The 24448-nt window shown below is 45.8% G+C and overlaps 1 protein-coding gene across 2 annotated transcripts in view; it reads left to right on the forward strand.

The window, feature by feature from the left end:
• The first annotated feature begins 1611 nt into the window (after positions 1-1611).
• The window catches only part of trrap (transformation/transcription domain-associated protein), a 47312-nt gene continuing 24475 nt past the window's right edge, over positions 1612-24448 (forward strand). The window contains exons 1-52 of one of the 2 annotated variants that reach the window (XM_088359365.1): positions 1612-1771; positions 2322-2515; positions 2811-2860; positions 2938-3048; positions 3111-3215; positions 3349-3432; positions 3612-3668; positions 3745-3870; positions 4084-4161; positions 4426-4514; positions 5038-5134; positions 5197-5335; positions 5438-5516; positions 5976-6210; positions 6276-6612; positions 6683-6780; positions 6875-7069; positions 7143-7334; positions 7410-7575; positions 7644-7900; positions 7965-8165; positions 8286-8437; positions 9345-9544; positions 9620-9837; positions 9898-10095; positions 10166-10426; positions 10491-10652; positions 10735-10831; positions 10934-11055; positions 11820-11990; positions 12096-12164; positions 12845-12865; positions 13355-13474; positions 13562-13681; positions 13872-14036; positions 14099-14280; positions 14401-14599; positions 16409-16537; positions 16935-17201; positions 17283-17489; positions 18347-18505; positions 18858-18992; positions 19279-19389; positions 19892-20038; positions 21688-21901; positions 21973-22101; positions 22485-22634; positions 22700-22899; positions 22965-23086; positions 23613-23826; positions 23914-24093; positions 24279-24425. In XM_088359365.1, coding sequence (XP_088215491.1) covers positions 2416-2515; positions 2811-2860; positions 2938-3048; positions 3111-3215; positions 3349-3432; positions 3612-3668; positions 3745-3870; positions 4084-4161; positions 4426-4514; positions 5038-5134; positions 5197-5335; positions 5438-5516; positions 5976-6210; positions 6276-6612; positions 6683-6780; positions 6875-7069; positions 7143-7334; positions 7410-7575; positions 7644-7900; positions 7965-8165; positions 8286-8437; positions 9345-9544; positions 9620-9837; positions 9898-10095; positions 10166-10426; positions 10491-10652; positions 10735-10831; positions 10934-11055; positions 11820-11990; positions 12096-12164; positions 12845-12865; positions 13355-13474; positions 13562-13681; positions 13872-14036; positions 14099-14280; positions 14401-14599; positions 16409-16537; positions 16935-17201; positions 17283-17489; positions 18347-18505; positions 18858-18992; positions 19279-19389; positions 19892-20038; positions 21688-21901; positions 21973-22101; positions 22485-22634; positions 22700-22899; positions 22965-23086; positions 23613-23826; positions 23914-24093; positions 24279-24425 — 7764 coding nt within the window. In that variant the 5' untranslated portion in view covers positions 1612-1771; positions 2322-2415. The remainder of the gene's footprint in view (positions 1772-2321; positions 2516-2810; positions 2861-2937; positions 3049-3110; positions 3216-3348; positions 3433-3611; positions 3669-3744; positions 3871-4083; positions 4162-4425; positions 4515-5037; positions 5135-5196; positions 5336-5437; positions 5517-5975; positions 6211-6275; positions 6613-6682; positions 6781-6874; positions 7070-7142; positions 7335-7409; positions 7576-7643; positions 7901-7964; positions 8166-8285; positions 8438-9344; positions 9545-9619; positions 9838-9897; positions 10096-10165; positions 10427-10490; positions 10653-10734; positions 10832-10933; positions 11056-11819; positions 11991-12095; positions 12165-12844; positions 12866-13354; positions 13475-13561; positions 13682-13871; positions 14037-14098; positions 14281-14400; positions 14600-16408; positions 16538-16934; positions 17202-17282; positions 17490-18346; positions 18506-18857; positions 18993-19278; positions 19390-19891; positions 20039-21687; positions 21902-21972; positions 22102-22484; positions 22635-22699; positions 22900-22964; positions 23087-23612; positions 23827-23913; positions 24094-24278; positions 24426-24448) is intronic. The other variant, XM_088359366.1, reaches the window with a different exon arrangement.

Here is a 24448-nt window from a genome sequence, read left to right on the forward strand (position 1 = left end):
TAGCCCTTGAGGCACCCGGCAGGTGCTTATAGGGCTGGAGGAGCTCGGAGAGGTAAGCTCGGGAGCAGTTCATTATGCAGACCATGAAAGAAAAGCACGGCTTTAGATGCATGAATAGGTTTTCCGAGTATTGTCAGTCTACGGGAGAGTGCACTTCTCGCTACGTGTGATCCAGCTGCACTGAGAGGTCGTCAACAGGCTGTATCACCGCATGAGAAAACACATCTAATGGACACATGAGTGGTCTTTTATAGATGGGGAGCTGCTGTTTTTTTTCTTTACCCCTTTATAAAAAAAAAAAAAAAAACCTTAATGAAACAAACAAGTCTTGCAATAAGCCTGTCACATATCTCTTTTAGCAGATAATTATTACCTGGGGAACACTGTGTGAAAGAAAAGCAAGCATTATCATCAACATTATGTGACATTTGTTGAAAGGGATATTGTGTTCTGAAGCCGCTTGCTATTAGGTTAATTGATAGACAACTGCTAATTAAAGCCCACCAGCGACACAAGAAGGGGGGGGGGGGTGTTGATAGGCCGATGTATTTAATGATAAATCAACACTGCTATTACAAAGGCAATTTGATCCTTTTCCCCATTAGCCTGGCCAAGCGAACACCACCAGAATCAATCATTGAAATAACACCAGAAAAGCAAGAACATTAGGTGTCCAGGTTTTAAAACCAGATCGTTTCAAAGATGAACTGAATAGAGAAGATGACTTGCATTTGGATACTGAACAGCTTTTCATTGCTGGTTATTAAACATTCACATTCATACCACTGGACAATGTGGAGCGTGGGTGTCAAACTTTTTTTTTTTTTAGTTATCGTTTGCTATATTATGACTGTGAATCTAAATATATCCCCCTTCAAAAGTATTAGCAACAGCAAGGTCAATTCCATCATTTTTGTTGTATATTGAACACAAGTGGGTTTCAGATCATGAGATGATATGAGACAAAAGTTAAGATTATTTCTTGTTATTTCTCTCTATACATCTTTGCAAAGTCCAATGTTGCATGAGTCAAGATGATTTTATTGATTACTTTTATGTTTGTTCTGTGTAAAAGCTACCTTGAGTCAGTAAAGGCTTGGGAGCACAAAACCTTTAGTATACTGCCATCTTGTGGGAGATAAATACCACGTTTTTGTAATATTGTACCATGATATTTACATAAAGATTTTTAAAAATTGCGATGATGCAAATATGGATTGCATATGGAGGACTTTTATGCTCAGTCATTTACCTCACGCATTTGACCCCATAAAATAATGCTGTATAAATAAGTTTCAACGCTATAATAAATTGTATATGGTGGGGGAAAATTGTAGAGAAATAGTTTGTGCACTCAATACTAGGAATAGCTCCGTAGTAGTTCCGTATTTAGAGATGTATTAACATTAAAGGCGGAATCGGATTTCGCACTTACAGAAATAAAGTCCTTTTGCGGCCACCATACAGTCGCGACTAAACCATCGAAAACGATGGTCTTATACCACCCGCCTTTAGGACTATATCCTTCCGTTTGCACTAGAATATCATATGTTATAGAATACCTCTAACGTTGTTTGAAAAAACTGGACACAAATAATAAAAATGTATTGTTGAATCACAAATAAACTATAAATTTGTTGCCAATATATGTAAAATATCTGCATTCTGAACGTGATGTGCGGAGGGATATCATTCATATCCATGCTGCTCAGTGTGCTCAGAGGGGCAGCGCAGTGCTTTCTGCAGACTCGCTCTTTTTAAATCGGACAAGGTAAGATAATGTTTTCTCTCTTTTTGATAAACTTATGGGTAATTGTTTTTTCTTCTGCAACCAGTAGGGATTTCAGTTTTGGATGCTTGGGGTTCATCTCTTTGTTGTAAAATATATATTTCTCTTAAACAGTTTAACAACGTCAAAGAGCTCCTTCTTCATCAAGCTAATTGGGGGCGAATGCTAATTTATGTTGCTCAATAAGTATTGCATTGTGATTGGAATAAAAAATACTTAAACACCTACACTGAAAGCACATTCGAATTTTGACGTAGGTATGGCAAGTATTTAATTCAAAAATTCTACTTGAGTGTGACAGAATTGTGCTAACGGCGCGCGATGTGACGTCATCATTAAGCGCCTGTGTTTTGAATGGAATATTTCTTAGTTATTTCCAAAACTGATTGATTTCTTGAACTTTTTTGGTTTGGGGGAATCCTCACAGAAGGAAAAGATGGCTTTCATCTTTTCGGCAATGTTCCAAGACCAGCGTGTTTAGATTTCTACCATGTACTTTCAACCCCTCCCTTTCCTTTTTGTCTTTATGCAGGTCAACACAACATGAACAAGAACTGAGGTTCGTGCAGACCTTATAGTCTGTCACGTTCCCCTTCGGTGTCTCGCTGTCTGTTCCAACTTCCACTATGGCCTTTGGGCCAGCTCCCAGTCCCACTGTGGTGGACCAGACCACCCTGATGAAAAAGTACCTGCAGTTTGTGGCGGCGCTCACTGACACAAACACACGTACGTTCATTGGTCTTAGCAGTTAATATTAGATGGGCACATAAAAGGCAGGCATGTTTGGCATGGGCAATGATGAGAGCGATATGCTTTAGTCCAGTCAAAGGTACATGTATGTGAGAGTGCATGTTTGTCTGAATGTGCGAGAGCGAGAGAGAGAGAGAGAGAGTACCTTTTTTTTGACCAAACTGGCAATGAAAGTTAAACTGATAAGATCTGAGAGCCCCCTGCTAAGCCTATGGGGAAGGTGTATGAAATTGTAGTTAACAAATTGGATTAATTGTTTCTCATCTTCCAGCTGATGAGACCAAGCTCAAGATGATGCAGGAAGTCAGTGAGAACTTTGAGGTGAGTTTGACACATGGCAGGCAATTATCTGGTTTTTTTTCCTGAATACATTATATTGCTATGTTTTGTCATTTCAGAATGTGACCTCCTCGCCTCAGTACTCCACCTTCCTGGAGCACATCATCCCGCGCTTCCTCACCTTTCTTCAGGATGGAGAGGTGCAGTTTCTACAAGAAAAGCCAACACAGGTATGGACATTCCTGGAACATTGTGTGGCATTTTATTACGTGACACTGTTGTGTTGCTGTAGCAATTAAGGAAGCTGGTGCTGGAAATCATCCACCGCATTCCCACAAACGAACACCTTCGACCGCACACCAAGAACATCCTGTCCGTGATGTTTCGCTTCTTGGAAGTAAGGCTGCTTTTAAATCCTTAAGGAACTCTTTGCATCATGTGTCTTTAATCTAAAACAAATGACATAACGCTTGCTCTTGTTTTATATCAGCTTGAATATGAATTTTTTGTCACTTTTTTTCCGTTTTTAGATTGAAAGTGAGGAAAATGTGCTGATATGCCTTCGCATTATAATCGAGCTGCACAAACAATTTCGTCCTCCAATCTCACAAGAGGTGAGTTTTTTTAGCACAATTTCTTATATTTATTTCTGAAGGGATTATTTAGTTGGCATTTGGTTTTGTAACTTTGTAACAGTAAAATAATTGACAAAAAAAAGACTATTTTACAGTGAAAAATACAGCAGCAAAAAATAAATAGATCTTTTTTTTTTTTTTTTTAAATATCTTTTTAGATTCATCACTTCTTGGACTTTGTGAAGCAGATTTACAAAGACCTCCCAAAAGTCGTCGTAAGTATTTGCTTGCTTTAATTACACCCATTTATACAGCGAACCGCCATTTATTATGTTGTGCTGCATCCACTAGGCCCGGTACTTTGAGAATCCTCAGGTGATTGCTGAGAACACGGTGCCTTCCCCGGAAATGGTCGGGATGATCACCTCCGTGTTAGTGAAGACAGCGCCCGAGAGAGAAGACAGTGAAACGCGAACGGTAATCGCAACGCTCATTCCCGGTTGAGTAGTTCACAACTACCGCTTCCAAGCGCTAGATGGCAGCAGTGCTCCACATCGGCAGCCTTTTGTAATTTAGATATATTAATCCTCATGTCTGAAGCTGACGTTTGGTTGATACCTGATGAATTTAACATTTTGTGTGGCTCATTTTGATTCAAATGATGAAGTCATCTTCACGCTCTGTTTGTAGCACACCATCATCCCAAGAGGATCGCTGTCTCTCAAAGTGCTTGCAGAACTGCCACTCATCGTAGTGCTGATGTATCAGGTGAGTGAAATGAAAATTTGGGTATTTTTTCCTCCCCCGACGGGAGATAAAAAAAAAAAAAAGTGCTATTTATTCAAGGATATTGAAGCTTGATTGACTCATTTGCGTTTTTTTGGGGATAATTGGAGTCGGGAGAGGTGTGAGTGGATTGAAAATATTCATATCCTCCCCAAATGCTTGTTAATCCCTCGAATAAAATCACCTTATCTGTAATTGTGTGGCTGTATTAGGATCGTCTTTTCTTTTTTCTTTTTTTCTTCACAGCTCTACAAGCTGAATATTCACAACGTGGTGTCAGAGTTTGTGCCCCTCATCATGAGCACCATCATGCTGCAGGTGTCTCCACAAGCCAGGTAACATCCATTTGCCCAAACAGAAATTCCAACACCCTCACTAACTAAATTAATTTTCATTTTATGGCCTTCTGAATGAGATTGCGGCACACTTAATAGAATGGTACCTCCCCCCCTCCCCCCTTCATCTCTTCTGCCTGGCAGAAGTTTTTTTTTTTTTTTTTTTGATGGTGTCGCTAAATCCGTTTCCATTCCATTTAGGAAAGTTAAAATAGTAGAAATTGGCTTAGCGGGAGGTGAAATTTGCGCGTAAGAAGATGGGTTGCATTAGATGTCGGGAATAGGAAGGGAAATGGAGCAGAGTTAATTAAGGAACAACAAACCTCGGGAATCTGTGGCAGGTACGGAGAAAGTTTCTCTGGGAGCCGCAGTAACAGCTGCCACACAAATGAATAAGTCATGCATGTAGAATTGAATCCCATATGTAGATCCTCATTTTACCCGCCATTAATTGTCACCTACTGCAGGACGTGTCGAGGAGGAGGAATTGACTTGTGTGTTTTTTTTGTTTCTTTCTTTGCAGGCAACACAAGCTTTATAACAAGGAGCTGTACGCAGATTTTATTGCCGCACAGATCAAGACGCTCTCCTTCCTGGCTTACATCATTCGAATCTACCAGGTATTCATTCAGTTGTAAAAAATATCCTTTTCATTTTCAAATGTGTGTTTCCAACTCGTCAGGAGCTGGTAGGGAAATATTCCCAGCAGATGGTGAAGGGCATGCTCCAGCTGCTCACCAACTGCCCCTCGGAGACGGCTCATCTCCGCAAGGAGCTGCTCATCGCCGCCAAACATATTCTCACCACCGAACTACGCAACCGTATGTGCCCTACGAAAACAAACACTTTGCAGTTAGCATGTGAATTTTTTTTTTGTCACTTTGTGGAAGGGTTGCCTATAAGATTTTTTTTTTTTTTTGCAGAGTTTATACCTTGCATGGATAAACTCTTTGATGAATCTATCCTCATTGGCTCGGGTTACACCGCCCGGGAAACTCTTCGGTAAGTTTCCCCCCCGAGTGCGCATCTATCACAATCATCTCCTTGTTTAGTGGACGATTGCTCTGACAGCTCCGAGTCCTTTGCATCTTAATGAGGCACATCTCTCAGAGCTCTGACCGCATCTGAGATCCGTCTGTCAGATTGTCATGTACACCCGCGGCTCCCGAGGGCCGACCCCCACCACCACCACCACCACCACTCTTTGACCTGCCACCCCACCCTCGCCACTTCAGTAATCTGTCATTTCAAATTAGCAGTGCGCAAGAGCTGGCGGGAATATCATTGTCACTCATTAGCTCACCTTCTCGCTCTTTTCCCCGGACAGGGGCCATTTGCATAGTCTCCGTAACTGTCGGCGCCTTTCAGAAACAGCTCACTGCGTTCCGTTATCACTTAGCACCTTTCTCACATCTTCTAAAATAAAATTCATTCTTGTATCATCATCACTTTTGTTTTCAGACCTTTGGCCTACAGCACACTTGCAGACCTCGTCCACCACGTCCGTCAGAACCTGCCCCTGACCGATCTATCCTTGGCCGTGCAGCTGTTTGCCAAGAACATCGACGACGAGTCACTTCCGAGTAACATTCAGACCATGTCCTGCAAGCTTTTGCTCAACCTGGTGGACTGCATTCGCTCCAAGTCGGAGCAGGAGAACGGCAACGGGCGGGACATCCTCATGAGGATGCTGGAGGTAGCCGAGCTTCGTTTTCCCGCAGTGGCTTTTCTGAACGTTGAAAGTCATTTCTGCTTTATCAGGTGTTTGTGCTGAAATTTCACACCATCGCACGCTACCAGCTGGTTTCCATCTTCAAGAAGTGTAAACCTCAGTCGGAAATGGGCGTGGTGGAGCCGGGAGTACTACCGGGTGTACCGGCCACGCCCACTCCATCCATCACGCCCGCCATCCCGCCTCCCGCTCCTCCCACGCCCGTCGCCAGCGCACCGCAGCCCCCCGCGACCGCCTTCGACCGGCAAGGCGAGAAGGAGGACAAGCAGACGTTTCAAGTGTCAGACTGCCGCAGTTTAGTCAAGACTCTGGTGTGCGGCGTGAAAACCATCACGTGGGGCATCACCTCATGCAAGGCCCCTGGAGGTAAGGCGATGAAAATCAATCGTGATGATAAATTGTTAAACCTGTGGAATATTTCTTTATTTTCAAACAGAGGCGCAGTTCATACCAAACAAGCAGCTCCAGCCAAAGGAAACGCAGATCTACATAAAGTTGGTCAAGTACGCCATGCAGGCTTTGGACATCTATCAGGTATAACGAGAGAATTGCTGAATTTGGCAAGAACCTCCGTGCAGTTTTCGAGAAAGAAGGAAATTAATCTTTTTTTTTTTTTTTATATGCTCAGGTTCAGGTCGCCAATAACCAGCAAGCATACATCCGAGTGGCTAACTGCCAAGCGGTACGCATGAAGGAGGAGAAGGAAGTTCTGGAGCACTTTGCTGGGGTCTTCACCATGATGAACCCACTTACTTTTAAGGAGATTTTTCAAACAACCGTTCCCTACATGGTGGAGAGGATTTCCAAGAATTATGCTCTCCAGGTAGATACGGCAACTACACAACAAATCTTTCACTTTGTATTTTATTTGTTTAATTTATCTCGTTCTTCCGCAGATTGTGGCCAACTCATTCCTGGCCAACTTGTCAACATCGGCTCTCTTCGCCACCATTTTAGTGGAGTACCTTCTGGAAAGACTACCCGAAATGGGCTCCAATGTGGAGCTCTCCAATCTCTACCTCAAGCTCTTTAAACTGGTCTTTGGATCCGTGTCGCTTTTTGCGGCCGAGAATGAACAGATGCTCAAAGTAAGTTGCCACACAATTGGTTAATATCTATATTTTGGTTTCACATAAGTCATGAAATACTTCCTTTTTCCTCAGCCGCACCTTCACAAGATAGTAAACAGCTCAATGGAACTGGCCCAGTCAGCAAAGGAGCCGTACAACTACTTCCTGTTCCTACGGGCACTCTTCCGCTCCATTGGTGGCGGAAGCCATGACCTTCTCTACCAAGAGTTCCTCCCGCTTCTACCCAATCTGCTACAAGGTGCAACTCTCAAATCAAATCTCTGCGACGTTTCCACAACTCTAATGTGTGGACTTTTCCCGCTTTAGGTCTGAACATGCTGCAGAGTGGCCTTCACAAGCAGCACATGAAGGACCTCTTTGTGGAGCTATGCTTGACCGTGCCGGTGCGCCTGAGCTCTCTGCTGCCATATTTGCCCATGCTCATGGATCCACTAGTGTCAGCCCTGAATGGCTCTCAGACTTTAGTGAGCCAGGGTCTTCGTACTTTAGAGCTTTGCGTGGACAACCTCCAGCCGGACTTCCTGTATGACCATATTCAGCCTGTCAGGGCTGAGCTCATGCAGGTTAGTCGGTTTTACAGAATAAACCGAATTTCAAAGATGTTAAGCATTGCGTTTGTCTTCCAAGGCTTTGTGGCGGACCCTTCGGAACCCGGCCGAGACCATCTCCCACGTAGCCTACCGGGTGTTGGGGAAGTTTGGCGGCAGCAACAGGAAGATGCTGAAGGAGTCTCAGAGGCTGCATTACGTGGTGACCGAGGTTCAAGGGCCTAGCATCAAGGCCGAGTTCACCGACTGCAAAGCCTCCATTCAGCTCCCGATGGAGAAGGTAAGACCACGCTGCCAGCTACGTCTCCCATGATCGAATCTTTTTTGGGATTGATTATTCCATCGATTAATTGGGGCTGTTCAATTTTTTTTTTTTTGTGTGTGCCGTATTCCATTCCAGGCTATCGAGACAGCCCTCGACTGTCTGAAGAGTGCCAACACAGAGCCCTACTACCGACGACAGGCGTGGGAGGTCATCAAGTGCTTCCTGGTGGCCATGACCAGTCTGGACGATAACAAACACGCTCTGTACCAGCTTCTCTCTCATCCCAAGTAAGCATGTCGCAAGACGGGCGGACATGTCATGTTGATTCTCAACGCAGGCTCTCGTTGAAAACGAGCAGGAGCTCACAGACACAGAAGGGGTGCCGGTGGGATGGCTTAGTCACATTAGCGTCATTGATTCCGGGCAGGGGCTAATTGACTTTCTTCCGTCTGTTTATGCTACATCCTGGCCCTTTTGCTCTCCTTTCATTACAGGCGCACTTACGCTCACGCAGAAAGACAAGTGTGTCCGTGTGCACGGTTCTGCCGGGGTAATGAAGTGTGTCAGTTATGATCGGGGGAGGGGCGGCTGTCAGACATCTTGATTTGTCCTCCCTCGTGAACGATTCTCTCTGCTTTTCTTCTCCATTCATTTACGCTCATGAGATGACTTTAAATATAGCCTTTGTGAGAACACAGTAAGGTCGCCGTGGCAACCCGCCCGTGATTGACAAAAGGCCAATTGATCGGACGTTCTGGCAGTCGCCCGCCGCTCCACTTCCGCTTTTGTCCCCTTTTGCTCACCTGCCCTCCCACCTCCGGTCGCAGCCTTTTAAATAACAATAATTAGATGAAGCGATCCATCAGGTCTACCCCCGGCGTGCGGCGTTATAAAACACAAGCTCAAGCATGGAGAAAACAGCTGCTCAATAACACGGCGGCGCCGTTGCCTTCAGCTGTTGTAAATAACAAATACCAACAGAGTTGCGGAAAATAGGACAAAAATGCAAATCAAAAGCCTTTCATATAAAAATGTGCTTATTGACATGACAATTTGCTAAACAAATAAAACAGTAAAATGCTGCTTTAATGGCAAATGTTTTATGATGATAATCCTGCATTTGAGAACATCTTAATATCACAGTCAGCTCCAGTAAATGGAGAGTGGAGTCAATCTTGTTTTTATTCCCTCCAGCTTTACCGAGAAGTGGATCCCCAATGTTATTATCTCTCACCGCTACAAGGCACAAGACACGCCTGCCCGCAGAACTTTTGAACAGGCCTTGACTGGAGCATTCATGTCAGCCGTGATAAAAGACCTGAGGCCCAGTGCGCTACCTTTTGTCGCCAGTTTGATTCGCCACTACACCATGGTTGCCGTGGCTCAGCAGTGTGGTGAGACAAAATTTGCCTTTTTTTTCGTTATTTAGGATCATTTAAAATTCATTTGTGGATTTCTCTTTGACACAGGTCCGTTCCTGCTGCCGTGCTACCAGCTCGGCAGTCAACCCAGCACGGCTATGTTCCACAGCGAAGAGAACGGGTCAAAGGGCATGGATCCACTGGTTCTGATCGACGCTATAGCCATCTGCATGGCCTACGAGGAAAAGGAACTGTGTAAAATCGGCGAGGTGGCCCTGGCTGTCATCTTTGATGTGGCCAGCATCATCCTTGGATCCAAGGAGAGGGTGAGTCCATTTTTTCCAGGCGTCACAAAATCTAGTGACTAAATTTTGCTCCATTTGCAGGCATGTCAGCTTCCCTTGTTCTCATACATTGTGGAGCGTCTGTGCGCCTGCTGCTATGAGCAGGCTTGGTATGCCAAGCTCGGTGGCGTGGTGTCCATCAAGTTCCTGATGGAAAGGTTGCCTCTTATCTGGGTTCTACAAAACCAGCTTACGTTTCTCAAGGCCCTGCTTTTTGTAATGATGGACCTCACAGGAGAGGTGAGCGTCAATGAGTTTAGTTGGCGAATTCTGAATTGCTCAACTTTTTGAATCGGCCCTTTTGACCCAGGTGTCAAATGGCGCTGTCGCCATGGCAAAGACAACCCTGGAGCAGCTGCTGGTCCGCTGCGCCACTCCATTGAAGGATGAAGAAAAAAGTGAAGAACTTCTCACCGCCCAAGACAAATCTTTCCACATGGTGACGCACGACTTGGTTCGAGAGGTGACCTCCCCCAACTCCACTGTCAGAAAGCAGGCCATGCATTCACTGCAGGTGCTGGCCCAGGTCACTGGCAAGAGCGTCACTGTCATCATGGAGCCACACAAGGAGGTAAACGTTGGATGACCAATCAAATCCTGGATTCAGATGCTAATCGGTCGTTGGTTCTCATCAGGTTTTGCAAGATATGGTTCCACCCAAGAAGCATCTTCTGCGCCACCAACCTGCAAACGCCCAGATTGGCTTGATGGAAGGCAACACCTTCTGCACCACCCTGCAGCCCCGCCTCTTCACCATGGACCTCAATGTCATGGAGCACAAGGTCTTCTATACCGAGGTATGCAACATGGCAGCGCTACACTTATTATTATTATTTTTTTTCGCTATACTTCAACCTTGTTTTGCTCTTCTGTCTTCAGCTGCTGAACTTGTGTGAGGCGGACGATGCAGCGCTGATGAAGCTGCCATGTTACAAGAGCCTCCCGTCTCTGGTGCCGCTGCGCATTGCTGCTCTCAGTGAGTCATGTCTTCTTGAAGCGGGTTAAACCAATTAGCCGTCCAGTCGACTGGGCTGCAAAAAAGTTTGGAGGTCTATTTTTTTTAATGCTCCCTTCTTAGATGCATTGGCTGCCTGCAACTACTTGCCGCAGTCCAGAGAGAAGATAATCGCCGCCTTGTTCAAGGCCCTCAACTCTACCAACAGTGAGCTTCAGGAAGCAGGGGAGGCATGCATGAGGAAGGTCAGTACAGAAAAAAAAATCTCAACCTCATTTGTCAGGATTATACGCTTTTAGTTTTTTTTTTAGTCGCTCAAACTCTTATTGAATATAAACCTCCTTCAAAAGAAAAAACCTTGAGACCCTCACGCACAACATTGCTCGAGCCGTGAGGCGCTTTCATGTTTTTTTAATGACTCAAGTAAGTTTCCCGCATCTCGATGCTTCTTTTCCGTTGCGCCGCTCATGATATTTTCAAACGTGGAGATCATTTATTAATTCATCTGAACTTTCCTATGCTTTATCAGACTGAGCGAACCAACCTGGCCTCTATTTATCAATCGATCCATCCCACGAAGACCCCAATCCATTCACCCTAGATGCTCTTTGTCCCCTTTCTCCTTCAATTTCCGTGCCCTTCATTTTGTGTCTTTACCGCCATCGCTCTTTATCCCGTGACCACCCCGCCGCCCCACCCTGCCCCTTCCCCACTCGTTCTTTCATCTTTGCCCTGATAGCACTAATGAGCATTGCTGTGGCCCGATCAATACAGGATGGAGTGTTTGTTCTCTCCACTGAGAGGAAAATGAATGTGGCTTTCTCTCGTCTGTGTGTGTGTGTGTGGGGGGGGGGGTTTCATCTATGTTGTTGTGTGCTTGTTTGCAACCGGGCCAGCCTACTTTTGTCCGGACAGTTAGAGAACCCATCACACACTCCACGTATCTTATCCTACGGACTCGTGGAGTTCCCCGAAACGATAAATCCCGCCCTGTGTTTTTCTTTTATAGTTCCTGGAGGGCGCCACCATCGAAGTGGACCAGATCCACACTCACATGCGGCCTCTGCTTATGATGCTGGGCGACTACCGCAGCCTCACGCTCAACGTGGTCAACCGGTTGACCTCTGTCACGCGACTCTTTCCCAACTCCTTCAATGACAAGTTCTGTGATCAAATGATGGTAAGGAACATTGCTGTTTCTTACTGCATATTTTTATTCTCTTTATTCCATATGGTCTTTCTGCTCGCCCACGTCGTCTCACATTTTGTTTTTCCGTCTCACCAGCAACACCTGCGAAAGTGGATGGAGGTGGTTGTAATAACACACAAGGGAGGCCAGCGAAGCGACGGAAGTGTGAGTATCGCCGCTCAAGTTGAAGCCACGTACGCTGTGAACAATTCCGCTGGCGCCACTGACGTGATGATGTACCTCAGTTGAGATTCGGTTGGAATCTGTTGAAACTTAAGTCGCTTGTCATCAACACATCCTCTGCGTGGCCGCCTCCCAGATGGGTTGTGAGTGGCCATATTACAATCAATGATTAATTAGGCGCCAGGCAGCGGTAGGCACGGCGCGGCACGGCGTCTCCTCATTATTATCCTGACAGATAACCTTGTAAAGGCAAAGAAAAGGCGAGAGCATGTAAAAACAGTCACCTTTCTTATGGAAGTAAAACCATTTCGACCTTTTATTGCATGAGAGTTACAACTTTCCCCACCTCGAAATGCTTTGCATAATCACATGCAAATTAGCTCCCTTTATCCCTCCCCCCCTCCTGGTGCCAGTTGACAGTGAGCTGTGAAGTCGCAGTAAAGCCAGGGGTCACGTGGGTCAATTAGCCGAGCCTGATAACAACACTCGAAGGGGATGAAATAGTTTCATTTGTGACCTTTTACCTCCAAATGTGGGTTTAGTTTGTGTGCTCCGCTCACTAAAAGTTGTTCCTAAGGTCGAATGTCAAGGTTGTAGCTGGCCGACCATTCATTTGACTATCAACTTGTCTTATCTGATCATTGTCTCCCGTTTTGGTACAGCCTGCATTGGAGGGCTTTGAGGTGAGATGCGACCTGGTAGCGCGCCCTCTGTTGGTGACGTTTTGAAGCTTCCTTGAGCCAATGTTGTGCTCGTGAAAGTTGCCCTTTTGTTGTTTCTTTGTTTTTGTTTTTTGTTCCATGTGTTTGTCATTGTCTGCAGACACTGTCATGTCAGCTCTTCTCACATTTTTGATCTTTTTGAAAGCCTCACTGACAACCGCACCTCCCAAGATGCCGACGACAGTGGTTTTTAAAGAATCAATACACTCGATGTCCCTAAAGTGTTTGTTTGCCGTGGCTTTGTAATTCTGTAACTCATTTGACTGTCTGTCCCCGTCGAAGTTCTTTTACTAATTGACGCAAAATGCATTTTTCATTTGACTAAAATTCATCCTTGTATTTTTTTCCCCACAGTGGCTTCTCATCCGAAATAAATTCTTTCCTGAGCTGACATTTCCCCGATTCTTTGATTTACTCCCCTCTGCTTGTGTCTGACTTGTTTTTTTGTAGGAGATGAAGATCTGTTCTGCCATCATTAACCTTTTCCACCTGATCCCCGCCGCACCTCAGACGCTAGTCAAACCTCTGCTGGAGGTGGTCATGAAGACTGAGAGGGCCATGCTGATCGAAGTAAAACAGAAAATAAATAAATTAAAAAATATAAATATGTTTGTGGGAGTGAGTGAGTTAATCTTTCCCATCGCTTCCACCTTCCAGGCCGGCAGTCCATTCAGGGAGCCTTTGATAAAGTTCCTAACTCGCCACCCTTCCCAGACTGTGGAGCTGTTCATGATGGAGGCGACCCTTAATGACCCCCAGTGGAGCCGCATGTTCATGGTCAGACATTAGCCGCGCTAAGCGGTTATCCCTCTGCTGCTGGGTTCTTAGCGCTCCCACTAATAGGTCATAACAAGGATGCTGCTGGCTTTTCCGATACTTATTTTTATGTTTAGTGCCAAACTGAACAATATTTGGGTACGAATCGACTGTATTTGGAGTTGATTAATGTGTATGTGTTTGTACACAGAGTTTTCTGAAACACAAAGATGCCAAGCCACTAAGAGACGTACTGGCGTCCAATCCCAACCGCTTTGTCACCTTGCTGGTTCCCGCCGGCACGGCTGCCGCTGTCCGACCTGGATCTCCTTCCACCACTACAGCCAGACTGGACCTCCAGTTTCAAGCCATTAAGGTATTAGAGCCTCGAGAGTAAGACTTGGTACGTGTGAAACTTTTTTTTTTGCCTCCGTTTAGATCATCAGTATCATTGTGAAGAATGACGAAGGCTGGCTAGCAGGCCAACATTCGCTCGTCAATCAGCTCAGACGGGTGTGGGTCAGCGAGGCCTTTCAGGAGAGACATCGGAAAGACAACATGGCCGCCACCAACTGGAAAGAGCCCAAGCTGTTGGCTTATTGTCTTCTTAGCTACTGCAAGTATGTATTGTTGACAACATTTTCAACCGGTTAATATTAGCATGTAATTGTTAGCCAAGAGGATTTGAATATTTTGACTAGTGCGCTGAACTTCCCGACCCCCTTTGTCCCAATCAAAAGGCGCAACTACTCCGAGATAGAGTTGCTGTTCCAGTTGCTGCGGGCCTTCACGGGTCGCTTCTTGTGCAACATGACCTTCCTGAAGGAGTACATGGAGGAGGAAATTCCCAGGAACTACTCCATCCTCCAGAAGCGTGCCCTGTTTTTCCGCTTTGTCGAGTTCAATGACCCGCACTTCAACGATGAGCTCAAAGCCAAGGTACGTTTGTCATCCATGGAGATAATTTCCTCCGCGCTTCTGACATTTCTGTCAACTGGAAATTAGAATCGACACACAGATGGTGGCTGTCGACTTCACTTTGACGTCAAAGCCCCGGCATACAACTTAAACAACAAACATGACCTCATTTGCTGTTGTTAAGCAGCCATCCATTTTGTCCCTTCTGAAAATCATCAATAATGCAACAAAAACGCGTGACAAATGTACCCTTTGTCTGGAGGGAAAAAGTTTGGCTTCGGCTTGATACGTGTTTTTAACTGTTCTCCCCAGTGTCATAAATTATAAGGCATGAATTATGAGTTTGTCACCTCAGCCGACTTGCTTTGTTCCGCTGTGAGCATTGGCGACTTAGTTCTTTGATAGAGTCACAAAGGTCATGTTTTTTTTATACTGTTTATCCAGACACAGGAGATGAATGCCTGCGTAGTCTCAACCTGACACGCCGCCGACTAGCATTTAAATCATTCTAGCTGCTTTTTTTTAATTGCACACAAATACACTTTGAGCAGCAATGCTGGCAGAGAGTAGCTCCAGCTTTTGCACTAAAACAGGTCAGTGGGGAAGGTTTGCCCCGGCACGCCGAAGCCAAATGACTGTTTGGCAAACATGGATCTGTACATATACTTAGAGCACACATGGGTAATTGCACTCAGACTCCCAATCCTGTGATAATTCCGCCGCAAACTCCCACCCGCTTATCCAATTCGAGTTTCTATTTAACGGGTCCTCCTCGTGGAAATCTTCTTATGGTTAATTTGTTCCCCCCTCCCCCCCATGCAGGCCATAAAGATGTTTTTTTTTTTTTTTTTTCCAGTCGGGGTGTATATAAGTCAAGCAGACATGCGAACAAAAGCGAGCATGAAGTTGATGAAGCACATTGTTTCACAGTGCACGGCCATGTGGTTTTGTTTCCGAACATGCGGCGCAAGCAGAGTTTGTTTACAATTCAACTGCTGTTTTATGATCAGTGTGTGCTATAAATAATTAATGCTCCTTCCCACCCCACTCCTCTATACTATTAATATTTTTTTCGCCCCCAGACTGCCCCTCAATGATGGCCTTTTTGTTCCTAAATTTTCATTACATATTACATATTAATTTTTTTAAAATAGCTATTCTCTGCTCTACACATGCACAAAGAGTTTCTGCGTGTGTTTATATGCATCAAGTCGCCTGTAGGATCACTTGATCTAATTATACATATCACCAAAATGTGCTGTGATTGATGTCAAAGAGGCTAAGAAATGATGGGAACAGATGAGGCCGGAGAACCGACCGGCGCTTTTTCTCGCCGTCTTCATTCCCGGCCGCGTGTCGCGCGTCTGCATTTGTATCCGTCACGGTTGCCGAATGTGCGTGAGTAATGACCTCACAGAGGCGGGGGAACATATGCTGGCGTGATCGTTCTTCAGCAAGCGTCGCCCCCGTCCTCCTCGATGATGGATGGAATCAGAGGGCTCATTAACAGATAGCAGCTTCTTTAATAAATGCAGTCGTTAGCTTTATTGTGGGCACCGTCTTGTGCCTTTCGCTGGCTAATCGAGCCCGCGCCGCCGTTTGCTTATTCTGGCATCAGCACTTCCCCGTAGTTTATCGTTTGGTTATTTTTATGATGTGGTAGGATTTGTATTTTTAAGAAGTCTGGCAAGTGTTCAATTTGTGTTGCTGCATTTTTCCTTCCATATACTTTACAATTAAAATGTGACCGAGAGCCGGAATATTAGCCCTGGCTTCCTTCTTAGAAATGTGATCTGTGAAATTATAATCAGTTGTTTTTCTCACCGAAAGGTGCTGCAGCATATCCTGAATCCAGCCTTCCTATACAGTTTTGAGAAGGGCGAAGGAGAGCAGCTCCTCGGCCCGCCAAATCCCGAAGGGGACAATCCGGAAAGCATTACCAGCGTCTTCATCACAAAGGTAAGTTGCGCAACACTTTGAAAGCAGTCCATCTTGATTGTCTTTGCTCCCTCCAGCGATCCCGCTGGTCCCATTTCATTTATCAGACCAAACTATAATTCCCGGTCTAAATGTCACAATGTGACCATGTTAAAGGTCGGTGAATTATTTTTATTTTTTTTGTGCAGCTGTAGATTCCGACACTTACAAACACCTGCTCTATGTTGGCTGTTTTTCTGTAGAGGTTTCAAATTAATTTCCCATGACAGGGTGCGCTCTCATCTGAAAGACTCGGTGGATACTGAATGCAATTAAAGTCAATTAATATTTAGATGAAAGGGGATTTACATTTATATTGAGTCAACACCAATTTGAATGTCAGCGTTGTGTACTCCAAAAAAAAAATTCTGTCTTTAAGGTTCTAGATCCCGAGAAGCAGGCGGACCTGCTGGACTCTCTCCGAATATGCCTGCTGCAGTTTTCTACTCTGTTGGTGGAACACGCCCCCCACCACATTCACGACAACAACAAGTCCCGCAACAGCAAGCTGCGGCGACTCATGACCTTCGCCTGGCCATGCCTGCTGCCGAAAGCCTGCGTGGACCCCGCCTGTAAATACAGCGGACATCTACTTTTGGCACACATCATCGCAAAGTTCGCCATTCACAAGAAGATTGTACTTCAGGTATTCCATTTGATCCGCAGCGGGAAGTCAAAGTGCGGCCCTGCTGTTTCAGCAGAATCAAAAATGTGGGGCTTGTTTTAGGTCTTCCACAGCCTTTTGAAGGCCCACACCATGGAGGCCCGTGCCATTGTCCGTCAGGCCATGGCCATCCTCACTCCAGCTGTGCCGGCCCGCATGGAAGATGGCCACCAAATGCTGACCCACTGGACGCGCAAAATCATCGTGGAGGAAGGCCACACGGTTCCGCAGCTGGTCCACATTCTACACCTAATCGTGCAGCACTTCCGGGTGAGTAGATGTCCAAGAACGAAGCATTTCAGTTCTCTGTGCGATTTCCAACGTGTCCACTTAACCAACGGGAGATTTGTTTGTTTGTTTGTCAGCATATAAATCACATCGTTATCCCACTTTTAAAAGCCACTTTGAACTTGCACCTTATTGATGGAAGTTATTGACAGCGGGCGGGATAATGGTCCTCGGCTCCCTCGCGGCGACCATCTTCTGTCTGTAATCGCCTTTTAAAGCAGATACATTCAGAAAGCGTGACCCATGAAATAAGACCAGCAAAAGGCTCATTGACCCGTGTGCTAGCGCTCGTCTTAAAACTTGACGGACACTTGATGCCTCCTCATTTTATGTCCGTGGCTTCACAGGTTCAGGGAAAGTGTTTCTCTGCAAAGCTTTGACCTTTTTCTGGTTTTTTTTGGCTCTTTCTCGCTGGCAGGTTGCTCTCATTGGGCCAGATGACTAATCTAATGTAATCACATCAGCATAATTGCACTGGGGGAGATAATGACAGGCAGATGAGAGACTTTTTGAGTACGTGCACATGTGATGGACAGGGCTTAGCCTCTCTGTCGTTAAGTCCTACCCCATCGACTATAATTACCCTCAAAGTGAGAAGCGTGAATATTCTTTGTCACTGGCGGCAGCCTCCTCCTCGATCGACGTTTCATGTCTTGCTCTTTTTTGGCTGGATGCTCGAGAGTCCTAGTTAGGAAGCTTTCTGTGATTCGGGCTTATGGTGATTGCGCTACGCCTTGAACACAGCGTTACCGGAGTGTGAAAATAAATCAATGAAGAGCCAATTTTAATTTTGTAAATGACCGGAAAATGAGCAAAATTATTTATGGTTACATCTGCAGGTGTACTACCCGGTTCGCCACCACCTGGTGCAGCACATGATCAGCGCAATGCAGCGTCTGGGCTTCACCCCCACCGTGACCATTGAGCATCGGAAACTGGCCGTGGATCTGGCCGAGGTGGTCATCAAGTGGGAGCTGCAAAGAATCAAAGACCAACTGGTGCGTACATGCACGCTTGGAAATACATGAAAGCAGTCAATCGGTGGTTCGCGGCCCTCTATTGGTCCGTGGCGATATTGCAGGTGGTCCGCGAAATTAGAATTTTTTTTTTATTAAATAAAATTGATTTATTATTTACACTTGATTTATTTTCTAGATAATTTTGTGAATCATTTACCCATCCAAATGATGACAAATGTAGCTGAAATTTCCAAAATAAACATACAGAGGCAAATAAATAGCCTGGATAGGTTTAGCCTCCTTCGGTGGAAGATAAAATAATATTCCACCAGAGCAGTGGTTAGTTCTCGGTTATAATGATGGTCCCAACTTTTTGTTTGGGTTCTTCCAGCCTGATTCCGAGGCAGACGGAGGATCCAGCGGTGAAGGAACGAGCGGTGCCGTGAAAAGCGGACTCTCTGCAGATGGCGCCACTCCTGGACAGGATGCTAAAAGATTCCGCCTAGCATCAGGAACGGCCTCTACTGTGAGCTAATTTCCATCTTATTATTTGTCGTTTCCACTTCCAACTGTGCAATGGTTGCCCTTGAGCTGTTTCCAAAAAAATATTTGCAGAACACTTTGATCAAACAGCATCTCAAAACTTGCCAGAAGGCGACAGCATCATTTCTGTCATCTTTCATGTGTTTTCTCTGGCTTTTGTTTTTGCAATCACAAACATAAGTATTTTCACTTTTCGGAACTAACTCAAGATGCTCCAAAGGGCAATTTCTGTCATCTAAATCAAATCAACTCTTCTTGTTTGTTTTTAGGTGTTTGCTCGCAGTCAGTCCATGCCGGGCACTGAGACGATGCTCACTAAACCCGTCGACAAACAACATACGGACACCGTGGTCAATTTCCTCATCCGGATCGCATGCCAGGTAACACCTTCGACACAAACAAAGATCCTTGTAAGTGATTTGAAATTGTTTCGAATTTTCTCCCTGCTTTCTATTTCAACGCATTGTACGATACGACATAAATCCAAAGGGAGACAGTCTTTCAGTTTTTTGTTGCTTAATAACAGACTATTGTGATACTACATCAAACCCAGCAGGAGAAAAATGTCAGGGGTAATGATCAAGCAGGAGTACACAAGACTCTCTTGCCGGCAGGGTTTTATTGTCAGTGCTCGGCCTTGAACCGGCACGCTGGCTGAATGATAGTTTCCATCGTGAAGTAGAGACTCTCCTACTTGTCACATGAATGAAATGCTGCCCGAGAGCAAGTGTTCTTCCTTCTCCAGTCTCTCCTCGACCTACGTGATTTCTCTCCGCCCCGGGAAGTCCGAGTGATATTAGAAGATGAAGACTCTTTGGCAATGGCGGTGATAAGTGTCCCAACCTTTTGTTATACTCCCCCCCGCCCCTCCTCCCTGAATAGGTGAATGACAGCACCAACGTGGCCGGGTCTCCGGGGGAGCTGCTGTCTCGCCGCTGCGTCAGTCTGATGAAGACGGCCCTCAGACCTGACATGTGGCCTCGCGCTGAGCTCAAGCTGCAGTGGTTCGATAGGCTGCTCATGACTGTGGTGAGAAGGATTTTGCCAATTACTCGACTCCATTGGACACCTTTTTCCATTTTGCTGCTTAATTGGTAGTCCACAAACACAATAATCAGAATTGGGGCCACATAAAACCTATTGTAAAAAAAATTTGAGGACTTTTGGGAAAAAAAAAAAAAAAAAAAAAATTGTAATTTTTAAAAATTTTTATTATTTCATTTTTGAAAAATAAATGTGTATTTATTTGAATTTTTTTTATTTTTAGGATATCATTTTTGAAAAATTGCACCAAGAAGAGGAAGACAAATTTAATTATGATTACAGCAGCAGCAATACTCACACACAAATTATTAGTGTATTATATAATCACCAAGAAAGTTTTTAAACATGCACTATTCCCACTGCGGTCGCTTGCCTCTTCCCTAAGGACGGCAAAAGTTTCCTCGTTCCAGCTTCGCTACTGTCTGGCTGCTTACGCAAATGCCCGAGTGCCTTGCTATCAGTTTTACTTGAAGTGAAGCGCCAACTGCCATAATGACAAAATAATGACAGTGGCGAGATAACAAGAGTCTATCCGGTTTTGGCCTGCGACTTGTTTTTCAACTCCCCGTCCTCTTCATCTTAAACTCTCTGTCCTTGCCTGCAGTATCACTAGCCGGTGGCCCCCTCCCCCCCCCTCTTCTCGGGTCCCTCGCCGCACCCTTCTGCTGTCATCATCCCAGCCTCTGTTTTCACTTTGTCTCCCTTATCTGTCGCTCGCCTCCGTCTTTGCTCATCTCCCGCCGGTCTGATTCGCGAGCACAGACAAGACAAGGTTATCGGCGTACCCCTAGAGTTACCCCATATTTTCTTTGTACTCCTGCAGGGATCGTTGCATCAGCTCTACTTGTTGTCTCTGCCTGTGCTTGTTCTGTACCTGCCAAGTAGCCTCTCTGGATTTCATCCAGACGGTGTGACAAATAAGGGTCCGCGTAGGTCTTCCGCAGACAATACTCTGGGTTTTTTGTCTCTCGGGGAGTGTGCTGCTCATGTCCATCGGGTTAATGAGCAATGCCCTACATCAGATTAGCTTTTATTATCTCATTGTATTGTCATGTCAATGCTGGAAGGGGGTAATGTGAGAGGGCGGGCGGGACGAGCCGTGTACACAATTACAAGCGGGCATATTCCCCCGTGCACATGTTGAGAGATACTCGGTTTTTCGTCATACGAGATCAATAGTGCCGCTAATATCTACCCAAAGCCTTATCACCGGTGGGGGTGGGGGGGTGGGGGTTCACCTTGTTCATTAGTCAAGATTAGCGGCGTGGTTCAGTCTCTGATTATCCTCTTGGCCTCGTCATCTTTGTGCACCTTGATTACAAGTTAGACCAAATTAGGTGTGTCATCGATCTTTGCTTTAGCACAAATCACAGCGGCCTGTTTCTTTTCTGAGAGTGATACCTCTGTGCGCACCGTATTGATTTTGAAGTCGACTCGATTTTGGATTTAGAAAGGGGTAATTGGTGATAATGACGGACAAAAGTAGTCGGACCACCTGGCTGAGAAGTGGAAGCAATCAGTCGGCCTATTTGCAGTTTCTTTGGAGATGTTTACTGCAAGTTTCTCATGGGATAAGATCATCCTCGATATTGATTGCCGTGTCGTTTTTTTTTTTTTTTTTTTTCCCTTTTCAGGAGCAGCCAGCTCAGGCTAACATCTCCAACATCTGTACGGGATTGGAGATTCTCTGCTTCCTCCTGACTGTGCTCCAATCACCCGCTATCCTGGCCCACTTCAAGCCCCTCCAGAGAGGAATCGCCGCCTGTATGACCTGCGGCAACACCAAAGTCTTACGCGCCGTTCATTCTCTCCTCTCTCGCCTCATGAGCATCTTTCCCACTGAACCCAGTAAGGCGACCGACACTTAAAGTGGGGATTTAAGATTGAAAGTGAAACATTTCCGCCTTATCTCATTCCAGGCACATCCAACGTGGCATCAAAGTATGAGGAGCTGGAGTGTTTGTATGCAGCCGTAGGCAAGGTCATCTATGAGGGACTTAACAACTATGAAAAAGCCACGAGCAAAACCAACCCCACACAGCTCTTTGGTAAGATAGACTCACTGACTTTTTTTTATTTCGCCTTTGCAGAGGCAAAAAAAAAAAAGCTATGAGTGATATGTCACATTTCCCCGAACTTGCAGTTGTGGTCCATAAAAAGCCTTTGGTCTCTTTATGTCACAGAGGTAGTGTAGTAATGCATCCATTTGGTCAGGAAGGCTGACATTCCAACATTTGCTCCAGGGAGCAGTAGCAACGGCGGCAGAATTGTTTGGGGGCGTCGGGCTTTCTCATACCGTGACACCACGGAACCGTCGTGTTACAATAAAAAAATCAAGCCGAGGAGAAAAAAAATGTACTGAGTGTGGGAGTGTGTTTGTCTTTTGTTTGTATTGTAATTCACACCACTTGACTCATTGTTTGTTTTCCAGGCACACTGATGATCCTCAAATCAGCCTGCAGTTACAATGCCAGCTACATCGATCGTCTCATCTCGGTGTTCATGCGCTCGCTGCAGAAGATGGTGCGTGAGCACCTGAGCCCCCAGCAAGCCAACCAAACAGCTACCGAAAACAGCACCGGTAAAACGACGACGACTTTGTCGAGCCTCGCCGTAGATTTGAGCTAACCGCTCGTGTTTTCACAGTGACGAGCGAGCTGGTCATGCTGAGCCTCGACCTGGTCAAGACGCGACTCTCCGTCATGAGCATGGAGATGAGGAAGAACTTCATTCAGGTTATCCTCACCTCGCTGATTGAGAAGTCGGCGGATCCCAAAATTCTCCGTGCCGTGGTGAAGATTGTGGAAGAGTGGGTGAAAAATAATTCGCCTATGGCCGCCAATCAGGTAAGACACAGAAGTAAGAAAGACACAGATTGAGACAAAGTAAACACTCTGCCTCCTCCTTCTAGATGCCCAATATTCGCGAGAAGTCCATCTTGTTGGTTAAGATGATGACCTACATCGAGAAGCGTTTCCCTGATGAGCTGGAGTTAAACGGCCAGTTCCTGGACCTCGTTAATTACGTCTACAGGTAATTACCGCTATTCATCATATAGCCAAGTGGCCGTGCCACGGCTGCTCAGTCGTCCTTGCATCCGTCTCATCATAAAGGATGGAAGGTCGGGGCAGGAAGAAAATGACACGAAGAACCGTGTTACCGCCAAAGCTCGCCATCTTATCCCGTTGCCGGACAGTCATCAACTGTCATCTTTTGGCCGTGACTTACGGCCATTAGAATTTTAATCAGGCAAATGCACCCCCCGCCTTTTCCACCCCATCTGCTCTTCGTGTCAGGAGATTTAAAATGAGCGGTAAAAGCTATGATTGACAGCGAGTAATGATATTGGGATAATAAAGCAGCTGTGCCTGAACAATGTTGGCTCAAGCGTGGAGCCTTGTCTGTTTTTTTTTTGGTTCCTTTTATCTCTCACACTCGTTACGCAACAAAATAATTGCAAAGTTTTTTTTTTGTAGTGCAAATGGCTCGATAATGTAAAGGCCCTTAGAGACAAGTCAACAAGTTCATCAGTAAATATTTCATCCTTGTCGCCATCCAGGGATGAAACACTGTCAGGAAGTGACATCACTTCAAAGTTGGAGCCGGCGTTTCTCTCCGGACTTCGTTGCACTCAGCCGCTGATCCGAGCCAAGTTCTTTGAGGTGTTTGATGGCTCCATGAAGCGACGAGTCTACGAGAGGCTCCTCTACATCTGTTGTTCTCAGAACTGGGAGGCAATGGGGAGCCACTTCTGGATCAAGCAATGTATCGAGGTAAGCCATCTTTCTTGTCAGCAAATCCCAAGGCGTTACCGACTCAAATCACAACCGTTCGTCGTCTCATTTGCATTTTCTCGTTAGCTGCTGCTAGCGGTGTGCGAACGCAACACCGTCATCGGCACCAGCTGCCAGGGATCCATGCTTCCGTCAATCACGAACGTCATCAACCTGGCCGACAGCCACGACCGCGCTGCTTTCGCCATGGCCACGCACGTCAAGCAGGAGCCGCGCGAGAGGGAGACGAGCGAGACCAAGGAGGAGGTGCGGCGCGGCGCACACGTGAAGCGCCGTCTCACATCAATTAGCACATTATCCCATTAGCCGCGTGCAACATACTCTCCTCCCGGGGAGATGAAAGCATCGCTTTTCTTCTCACATTCACATCACATCGTCCTTCTCGCACATTAGTGTGAAGTGAACGCCTTTTCCATTTCCTCTCTTGCCAGGATGTGGAGATTGATATCGAATTAGCGCCAGGTGACCAAACCGCTCTTCCAAAGACTAAAGACCAGACCGAGAGAGACGCCGGCAACCAGTTGCACATGCTAACCAATCGCCACGACAAGTTCCTCGACTCTTTACGGGAAGTCAAGGTAGTGAGCGAGCAATAGTTTGG

Source organism: Syngnathus floridae, chromosome 18 (genome assembly GCF_059516105.1).
Source record: "Syngnathus floridae isolate MCC-2025c chromosome 18, RoL_Sflo_1.0, whole genome shotgun sequence".
In the NCBI taxonomy this organism is placed as follows: domain Eukaryota; kingdom Metazoa; phylum Chordata; class Actinopteri; order Syngnathiformes; family Syngnathidae; genus Syngnathus; species Syngnathus floridae.